Here is a 10,735-nt window from a genome sequence, read left to right as displayed (position 1 = left end):
CAGTGTTGACGCTTGTTTCTCCAGTCCTTGAACCTTCTCTTCCAATATGGAGACCAGCTTGGACTTTGTACAGACAGAAAGGAAAGGAGTACTTGTGGCACCTTAGAGACTCAAATTTATTTGAGCATAAGCTTTTGTGAGTTATAGCTCAATTCATCGGATGCATTGAGTGGAAAATACAGTGGGGAGATTTATATACATAGAGAACATGAAACAATGGGTGAGCTATTACCAGCAGGAGAGCAGGGTGGAGGGGCGGACCTTTTGTAGTGATAATCAAGGTGGGCCATTTCCAGCAGTTGACAAGAACGTCTGAGGAACAGTGGGGGAGGATAAACATGAGGAAATAGTTTTACTTTGTGTAATGACCCATCCACTCCCAGTCTCTATTCAAGCCTAAGTTAATTGTATCCAGTTTGCGAATTAATTCCAATTCAGCAGTCTCTCATTGGAGTCTGTTTTTGAAGTTTTTTTGTTGAAGTATTGCCACTTTTAGGTCTGTAATCAAGTGACCAAAGAGATTGAAGGGTTCTCCAACTGGTTTTTGAATGTTATAATTCTTGACGTCTGATTTGTGTCCATTTATTCTTTTACATAGAGACTGTCCAGTTTGGGAAATGGCAGAGGGGCAGTACATGGCAGAGGGGCATTGCTGGCACATGATGGCATATATCACGTTGGTAGATGTGCAGGTGAACGAGCCTCTGATAGTGTGACTGATGTGATTAGGCCCTATGATGGTGTCCCCTGAATAGATATGTGGACACAGTTGGCAACGGGCTTTGTTGCAAGGATAGGTTCCTGGGTTAGTGGTTCTGTTGTTTGGTGAGTATTCGCTTCAGGTTGGGGGGCTGTCTGTAAGCAAGGACTGGCCTGTCTCCCAATATCTGTGAGAGTGATGGGTCGTCCTTCAGGATAGGTTGTAGATCCTTGATGATGCATTGGAGAGATTTTAGTTGGGGGCTGAAGGTGATGGGTAGTGGCGTTCTGTTATTTTCTTTGTTGGGCCTGTCCTGTAGTAGGTAACTTCTGGTTACTCTTCTGGCTCTGTCAATCTGTTTCTTCACTTCAGCAGGTGGTATTGTAGTTGTAAGAACGCTTGATAGAGATCTTGTAGGTGTTTGTCTCTGTCTGAGGGATTGGAGCAAATGCGGTTGTATCGTAGAGCTTGGCTGTAGACAATGGATCATGTGGTGTGGTCTGGATGAAAGCTGGAGGCATGTAGGTAGGAATAGCAGTCAGTAGGTTTCCGGTATAGGGTGGTGTTTATGTGACCATCGCTTATTAGCACCGTAGTGTCCAGGAACTGGATCTCTTGTGTGGACTGGTCCAGGCTGAGGTTGATGGTGGGATGGAAATTGTTGAAATCATGGTGGAATTCCTCAAGGGCTTCTTTTCCATGGGTCCAGATGATGAAGATGTCATCAATGTAGCACAAGTAGAGTAGGGACATTAGGGGACGAGAGCTGAGGAAGTGTTGTTCTAAGTCAGCCATAAAAATGTTGGCATATTGTGGGGTCATGAGGGTACCCATAGCAGTGCTGCTGATTTGAAGGTATACGTTGTCCTCAAATGTGAAATAGTTATGGGTGAGGACAAAGTCACAAAGTTCAGCCACCAGGTTTGCCGTGACATTATCGGGGATAGTGTTCCTGACGGCTTGTAGCCCATCTTTGTGTGGAATGTTGGTGTAGAGGGCTTCTACATCCATAGTGGCCAGGATGGTGTTTTCAGGAAGATCACCTGGATCTTGGATTGTAGTTTCCTCAGGAAGTCAGTGGTGTCTCGAAGATAGCTGGGAGTGCTGGTAGCATAGGGCCTAAGGAGGGAGTCTACATAGCCAGACAATCCTGCTGTCAGGGTGCCAATGCCTGAGATGATGGGGCGTCCAGGATTTCCAGGTTTATGGATCTTGGGTAGCAGACAGAATGCTCCAGGTCGGGGTTCCAGGGGTGTGTCTGTGCGGATTTGTTCTTGTGCTTTTTCAGGGAGTTTCTTGAGCAAATGCTGTAGTTTCTTTTGATAACCCTCAGTGGGATCAGAGGGTAATGGCTTGTAGAAAGTGGTGTTGGAGAGCTGCCTAGCAGCCTCTTGTTCATATTCCGACCTATTCATGATGACGACAGCACCTCCTTTGTCAGCCTTTTTGATTATGATGCCAGAGTTGTTTCTGAGGCTGTGGATAGCATTGTGTTCTGCACGGCTGAGGTTATGGGTCAAGTGATGCTGCTTTTCCACAATTTCAGCCCGTGCACGTCGGCGGAAGCACTCTATGTAGAAGTCCAGTCTGTTGTTTCGACCTTCAGGAGGAGTCCACCCAGAATCCTTCTTTTTGTAGTCTTGGTAGGAAGCTCTCTGTGGGTTAGTATCTTGTTCAGAGGTGTGTTGGAAATATTCCTTGAGTCGGAGGCATTGAAAATAGGATTCTAGGTCACCACAGAACTGTATCATGTTCGTCGGGGTGGAGGGACACAAGGAGAGGCCCCGAGATAGGACAGACAAAGTCGCTTCTGTCCTGTTGAAGAAAGACAAACATGGCACATCCTGGTCAAAACAGCTGATCACTCACCACTTATTTGAAAAATGTATGAGAAAATGTAAGTGCACTGATATGACACATAGGATCGCAACACAGACTGATGTACAAGCAGAAGTACATAAATAGACAAGACAGAGGTGCTACAGTTGTTACCTAAACACAAGGGGGGCCGGCCTACCGACGGCCGCAAGGCTTTCATAAAGCTATTGTGATTCAATGAAGCAGGGGAGGTAGCTCTCTTTTCTGGACACCCAGCCAGTTAGCTATAACATCCCTCTTAATAGCTGTTCTCTACTTGATTTACCTGTAAAGGGATAAAAAGTCTCACTGTGATGCACAGGTAAAAGGAAGTGAGTGCTCACCTATCTAGAACCTTGTAAAATGAGGGAAAAACTCTCCCTTTGTTTGTCTGTCTATCTGTCTGTTCTCCTAACTGGAGAGGGAAACCCCAGATATGTAAGGAAATGTCTAGGAAGACGCAATTCGATTTTTCTCTTTTTATTTCTTTTTGGCTTGTTGACTCCTCTGTGCGAACCCCAGGTGCTTTTGTTTTGCTTGTAACCTTAAAGCTAGACCTCTAGGAAGTTATTCTTGATGCTTAATCCTTGAAGTTGCTCTTTTAAAATCTAGCAATGGCCTGAATTTTCAGATGTAAATTTTATTTAAAAAAATACCTTTTTAAAGAACAGGATTGTATTTTTGTGTCTTAAGAGGTTTGTGCACATGTTTTTTAGTTATCTGGTGGCAACAGCTAATTCCTCCCCCCCGCCCACCCCCAGCTCTTCCTTGGAGGGAGAGTCAAAGGGCTTGAGGGTTCTGGACTTGGGTGGTGGCAGCATTTACCAGTTCAAGGTTAGGAGTTTAATACAAGCCTGGAGTGGCAAGTGTTAATTTTTAAAGTCCTTGCGGGCCCCCACCTTCTGCACTCAAACTGCCAGAGTGGGGAATCAGCCTTGACATGGTGGCAGAGCGGTGGGATCATTTTGAACCAGAAGCATTGGCCTCAGGATTTTAAAAGGACACGTTTTTCCTTTTGACTGGATGCAAATCCAGGGAGGTTTCTTTTTCTTTGCTGCCTGAGGGGGAACAGGCACGCAAAGGATTCAGCCTGCAAAACCAGGGAGTCCAACAAGCAGTTTATTTTTTTTCTTGCTTCATGGCAACAAAATAGCTAGGCTAGAGTAGGGCAGCCCTGTGCATGAGGTTGCGGTCGGGCACTGAAACCCTAGAGCAACTGGTCTTCCCAAAGCGACACGCCAAGCCACAGGGAAGACAGACCCAGACATGCAGCTCCATGACGGAAATGCAGGAAGGGGATGGGGGACCAGATATTTCCCCGGAGGGAATGGTCAGGCCTCCCCAACCCGAGATCCAGGTGCCAAGATGGACCCATACCAAGTTCTAACTGCAGAAGTCAGAAATTTCTTCCTACAGATGGAGTGCTTGGAGACGAAGGCAGAGTGCTTGGAGCTGGAAAGGGCTAAACTGGGTCAACCAGGTAGCCCTTGCAGTCCTCCAGGTACCGTTCCCCATTCCAAGAAATTCCCTACCTACAAGGTAGGCAATGATACAGAGGCCTTCTTAGAAAATTTTGAAAGAGCCTGCCTTGAGTACAACATCCCTACAGACCAGTATATGGTGGAGCTGAGGCCACAACTCAGTGGACCCCTAGCAGAGGTGGCAGTTGAAATGCCTAAAGAACACATGAACGAGTCCGAACGTTTTAAACAAAAGGCCAGTATTAGGATAGGGCTAACCCCCGAGCATGCCTGTCAGTGTTTCACAGCCCTAAGGTGGAAACCAGACGTGGCATTTCCCCAACACGCCGACCAGATTGTAAAAAATTGGGATGCCTGGATATCGGGAGCAAATGTTAAGTCTCTGGAAGGTCTGTCTCTCCTTGTCCAAATGGAGCAGGTCTTAGAGGGTGTTCCTGAGGAAATAGAAAGGTACATCCTAAGTGGGAAGCCCAAAACTGTAATGGAGGCTGGGCAGATTGGAACCAAATGCATGGAAGTGGCGGAGAAGAAGAAAGCTAGTAGCAGTCAGTGCGGATACCAGAAGGGGCAACCCGAGATGACACCCCACCATCAGCCCCACCTCTCAAGGAGGAGCCCTCCACACAGCCAGTGAGACCCCCAGATGCCCTCTTGTCCCACCACCCTACTCTCCAACCACCCACCTCACCCCAGTCCACAGTCAGCTGGGTGATGCTTTAAATGTAATGAACTGGGGCATGTAAAGGCCAACTGCCACAAGAGCACCAGCCAACTGCAATTCATCCCCCTGGGGTCCCACCGAGAGCCTTCAGGCCCAGATGCCTCACAAATACCCCCAGAGCAAAGGGAAACTGTGAGTGTGGGTGGCAGGAAGATTACTGCGTGGAGAGACACTGGAGCACAGGTGTCAGCTATCCACCAATCCCTGATGGACCCCAAATTCATTGACCCATAGGCTCAAGTGATGGTGCAACCCTTTAAGGCCAACTCTTTTAACTTGCCTACAGCCAGGTTGCCTGTCCAGTACAAGGACTGGTCAGGAATATGGACTTTTGCAGTCTATGAGATTATCCTGTTCCCATGCTGCTGGGAGAAGACTTAGCCAACCATGTGAGGGGAACAAAAGGGGTGGGGGTGGTCACCCACAGCCAGGCTAAACAGGCCTCCACACCTAACTCCATTCCTGAGCCTCCTACACGGGTCCAGTCTCTGTCCCCAGATACCACAGGCCCGGGGACGCAGCCAGAGGTGGTTGAACCAGACCCCGGACCAAAGTCTATGACGGATCCAATTCCTGGGACCCAGCTGGAACCAGTCCAAGGATCAGAACTGGTGGAGCAGTCAGCACCAGCACCTGTGCTTACAACCCCACCAAAGTCGGAGGAGCCAACACCAAGGGGCGCTACGGAGCCTGCACCTGCAGCAGCTAAAACGGTGCAAGAGGCTGAATCGGATCCTGAAATACCACCTAGTGCACCAGCGGAGAGTGGTTCACAGTTGACGGAGACACCCCCATCACCTGCATCGCTTCCAGTGGGACCAAGCACAAGTCCACAACCCAATGAGGAACTAATGTCTCCAGCATCAAGGGAGCAGTTCCAGGCAGAGCAGCAAGCGGATGAGAGCCTCAAGGGAGCTTGGATGGCAGCACGGAGTGACCCACCACCTCTCAGCTCTTCCAGTAGGTCCAGGTTTGTTATAGAAGGAGGACTTTTACACGAGGAGACCCTTTCTGGTGGGCACAAGGAGGACTGGAATCCTCAGAGACAGTTGGTAGTTCCAACTAAGTATAGGGAAAAGCTCTTGAGCTTAGCCCACGATCACCCTACTGGCCATGCTGGGATGAGCAGGACCAAAGACCGTTTGGGGAAGCCATTCCACTGGGAAGTAATTGGCAAGGACGTTTCCACCCAGGTCTGATATTGTCAGGTGTGCCAGAGGGTGGGAAAGCCCAAGACTAGGTCAAAGCCCCTCTCCAGCCACTCCCCATAATTGAGGTTCCATTTCAGCATGTAGCTGTGGATATTCTGGGTCCGTTCTCTAAGAAGACACCCAGAGGAAAGGTGTACATACTGATTTTCATGGTTGCAAGGCCAGGGCTGGTGTCTGAACCATTTAGAGATTGAGGATTCTGCTACAACCTTGGCTTAAGAGGCATGTGGCTTTCAGCTCATACAATCAAGGCTCATATACTAAGATTCAAATGTCCAAGGTTCAATCCTGCCTGCTGACAACTAGGGACTGTCGGCATTATAAGTGGGCTTAGCCGAGATATCAGCTGGAAAGTCTTTGAAACTCAGAATGTGCTTTAACACATTTAACATGTCCTCTCCCATAAGTACAGCCATAGGTGTTTACCTCTTCCAAGGACCATGTAGTAAGTGTAGATTATAACACCCAGACACTTTGCCCAGGAATCTAACACACTATTGCTATTTACTTAATCACACAGAAAATACACCAATTGGAACAAAAATTGTAAACCCTATACGCAATTCCCTGCCTCAGTTTCCTCAACACACCAGGCCATTCTATGCGCTTGGATCAGGGTCACTTAGGATCATCGAGCATCCTTCTGTTGCAATGTATCACTTATATGCACAAAAACAGAGCCTTCTCCCCAGCTCAGATAAACTGACCTTAGCCAGTTTATCCCCTTCCTTCCTCTTGCCCAAATGTCCTGGGAGCTGCATTTTAGAGGTGGCAAAGTGAAACTTTGATAATCCTAATACAAAATGGCCTCCTCCCGCTCTCCTTATTCACTTGAAATTTTGTTTGTGGTGTACACCCAAGAATGAATTTGGTCTGGAAACACACAGAGGTAATGGGATCAGGTGGTAGGGACACAGACCTGTTAAGATTTCAGAGTAGCAGCCGTGTTAGTCTGTATCCGCAAAAAGAACAGGAGTCCTTGTGGCACCTTAGACACTAACAAATTTATTTGAGCATAAGCTTTCGTGAGCTACAGCTCACTTCATCGGATGCATGTGAGCTGTAACCGACGAAAGTTTATGCTCAAATGAATTTGTTAGTGTCTAAGGTGCCACAAGGACTCCTGTTCTTTAGACTTGATAAGAGTGCATGTGAGCACAGACTTAATATTAGGATCAGTGCTTGTAAATGTGTTGTGGGTTGGTGCTGGAAATACAGAAACCTGATATGATTTTGGTGGGGGAAGAGGGTATGTGAATGCACACAAACCTGATTGATGGGGTATGAGCAGGCTAATTACAAACTCTCTTAATTGGTGTGGAGGGATTCCACTGCATGGTGCAGTATCCTCTAGCTGTTTTAACCTCAGCAGTGGCAGTACCTTGAGCTGGAAGCAAATAGGAATTGGTTGACACACAAAGGTAAAAAATAAATTTGCCATTGTATTATTGTTAATAAATTAAATGAAAATATCTTTTCTACACCTAATAATCTCACAAGTCTTATGGTATGTTCATATTTTTTATAAATCTCTCTAGGAAACTGCTCAAGCCTTGGAATACAAGACATAGTTCTGATGAGGACAGATTAATAAATAGCAACCATGATCATTGTTACCCGATCATTGTAAGCTTAGGGAGGACTAATGACCCAACAGAGTTTGGCAGAAAGCAGCACGTTTATTATACTGATAGCTAAACCCAAAAGAAGGGGCGGGGTCACACTCACGCTTGCATACTCACGCTCCCAGGACAGGCACAGCACTGGAGATGTCAGGATCCTTCAAGGTAAGTGTCCCACAGCGCAGCAATGGATGGTGCAACGAAGGTAAGTCTTCCCGAGGCACAATGGAATGCAACATGGCGAACCACTTGCCAGGCGGTCCAGGCGAAGGGCCTTCACAGGAGGTACAAGCTTGTGAGTGCACTCCTGAGCACATGGTCCCTTTCAATTTTAAAGACCTGCTCCTCATGGCCCGAGACTAGAGATGACTTGGCTGTGTCTGGTTGGTCACACTCCACCTCGGCCAGTGTCTGTGCAGTGTCCATGCATTGGGGGTCTGAGCACTGCCTAACACCTGGTCTACCTGGGACCTCTTCTGATCTTCCAGCTGTTCAAGCAGCCCATTCATTCCACAAGCATTCCAGGCGGGAGTGGGATGGGGAAAGCCACTTCACAGGTATTCAAAGAGGGAGAGGAGGCAATGGGGGGGAAGTGTAACAGAACTTTTGAGCATACAGGTTATATATAGCATACAGATCGCTGCTGCTCCTATGACAATCGTAATAGAACACTACATACATAGAAGTCAGAGTACTTTGGAGGTAGGTGGAGGGGTGGGGGAGGAAGTATAATTCTTTGATGACCAAAGTGCTGGTGAGGTGACCAAGGATTCCAGATATGTGTACTTTGTTGCATGGTCTGCCAATTACTTACTGCATAACAGCACCTGATAGGTAGGAGATTGTGAAGATGTGCAAAAATAAATAATAGCAGAAACACAGAAAAATAAATCCATATAACTGAAAATCCATTTCCAGCAGAGGACAGGAAGAGCCTGAAGCTGCTGCCATGGAAATCAGTAGCTACTTGGCCACTGATCCTATAGAAGAAGGATCCAGCCCTATATAAGCAGAGTTATAAAATATCCACTATCTCTGTTCAGCTCTATAACTGACATTAATGTTAATTCATTTACTCCAGGAAAAAGTTTTGTACTGTACCTTAGTTACTCAGGCTTCTTGTGAGTTTCTCAATCAGTACAAAACATCTGGCTATTTCCATGTGAATGATCTCCCAGGCACACAGGCTGTATTGCTTTTCTTTCAGGAAAGCATCTATCCCCTGAAAGTATTGTTTCACTCTCTGACTGGTGAGCTGGAGGTCCTCACTTTCTGTGGTGGTTAAGTCCTTTTCCATCTCTGCTCTCAAACATGCCTCCAGCTGCTGAATTTGCTGGTAAAGTCCACTTTGAAACCTGACTATGGAAGTCCCATCCCAGGCACTTTGGGTGAGGTTTTTGCTAAAGACCGTGAAGATCTCTTGAAGGATCTCTTGGATTTCCACCTTGGAATTCTCCTTCTAGGACACTGGAAGCTGGACAACATCCTGAGTGAAAGCTGCCCTTTCATTTATGCATTCTGAGGGGGTGTCACGACTACGCCACTGTAACAATGCTCATTCTGGCGGGACCCAACTGAGAGTGCCAATTCAGGACAAATAGCTTAAAGCAGGGCAATTACAGCCCAAGGCTGGGCTTTCTGTACACACCAAGGCAAACCAAACCAGCCAAACAGAGAAGACTTTGGTTTTACCCCACTGGCTAACCACAAGTCACACAAGCAATTCCCTTAGACACTCCAGTTTCCCAGTATCACCACCAGTGCCACTCATTATGGGGACAAATGGTTATGAAAATCAATACCCCAGTAAAAGAAAAAAGTTTCTCTCAATCCCAAAAGGCCAAGCCCCAGACCCAGGTCAATATAGAAATCAGATCTTACCCACAAATCACGCTGTTGCCAATCCTTTAGAATCTAAAATCTAACGGTTTATTCATAAAAGGGAAAGATATAGAGCTAGAATTGGTTAAATGGAATCAATTACATACAGTAATGGCAAAGTTCTTGGTTCAGGCTTGCAGCAGTGATAGAATAAACTGCAGGTTCAAATCAAGTCTCTGGAGTACATCCACAGCTGGGATGGGTCATCAGTCCTTTGTTCAATGCTTCAGTGTAGCAAAGTTCCTCCAGTGTAGCAAAGAGGTAAGAAGCAAAATTGAAGACAAGATGGAGGAGCTGCAGCAGCTTTTTATATTTTCTTGCCATGTGGTCTTTCTTTCTTTGTTCCAAAGACAAGCTGTCCATCACATGGCCTGGAAAAACCACAGAGTTCTGTCCATAGGCATGTCCCTGCATACCTTGCTGAGTCACAAGGCGTCAGTCTTCTCTCAGTGGGTCCCTTGTATAGCTGATGGTCCTTAATGGGCCATCAAGCAGGCTAGGCAGAGCTGACACCAACTTGTCTGTGGTGTTTCCCAGAAGCATAGCACAAGTTCAAAATACAGACCGTATAGAGCCAATATTCATAACTTTAACTACAAAATGATACACACATATAGACAACATAATCATAACCAGCAAACCATAACCTTGTCTGAGACACCTTATTTGACCCCCTTTATACAAGATTTGGTGCCACTACGGGACCTTGGTTGCAACCATGTTCTATATGGTCCTAGTTCATGTCAATAATGTGACAGAGCGGAAATTTCCTCTCATTTTCTTCAGAAGCTCTAAGCTCTTTGTTCATTTTGTTCTGCTGGAAGTTACGTATGGTACAGAGCCGAGATGAGATTTCAGTGGACAAGAGCAACATGAGGCAAATGTGCAGCAAACACCTGGTGGTTATGACAATGTCTTCTGCTCCTTTACTTTGTCTGGAACCTTGAGCCTGGAGTTTGTTGAGGGTCCTACGTAGACTGCTGTATCTTTCCTTTGTGTCTCTGAATTTAAGTATTTGGTTGGAGGATGTTTCTATCATCATTTTCTATTTACAAGATTTTCCTTCTTGGACACTTCAGACTTTTTCTTTCTGTTGAATTCACTGTTTTCTAGTTCTTTTACAACGTTTCCTCCTTTTTGTATTTTTGTGAAAGTGACCACAAATGACAATACACAACCCCGTTAACTCATGGTGGATCCACATACATACAGGCTTTTCATGATACATTAATTTAAAGATATAATTTAGTAAGATCATCCAC

At 46.2% G+C, this 10,735-nt stretch overlaps 1 protein-coding gene across 1 annotated transcript; it reads right to left on the bottom strand.

Moving 5' to 3' along the window:
- Positions 1-8,694: 8,694 nt before the first annotated feature.
- LOC144265380 (interferon beta-like) lies at positions 8,695-10,515 on the bottom strand. Its single transcript, XM_077818025.1, is given in 2 exon segments — positions 8,695-9,146; positions 10,230-10,515. Coding segments are annotated over 2 exon segments (738 nt in total).
- Between the last annotated feature and the right edge of the window lie 220 nt (positions 10,516-10,735).

This window comes from Eretmochelys imbricata, chromosome 5, assembly GCF_965152235.1.
Source record: "Eretmochelys imbricata isolate rEreImb1 chromosome 5, rEreImb1.hap1, whole genome shotgun sequence".
NCBI lineage: Eukaryota > Metazoa > Chordata > Testudines > Cheloniidae > Eretmochelys > Eretmochelys imbricata.
The sequence above is the reverse complement of the archived record's forward strand: the minus strand, read 5'-3'. Positions and strand labels throughout refer to the sequence as shown.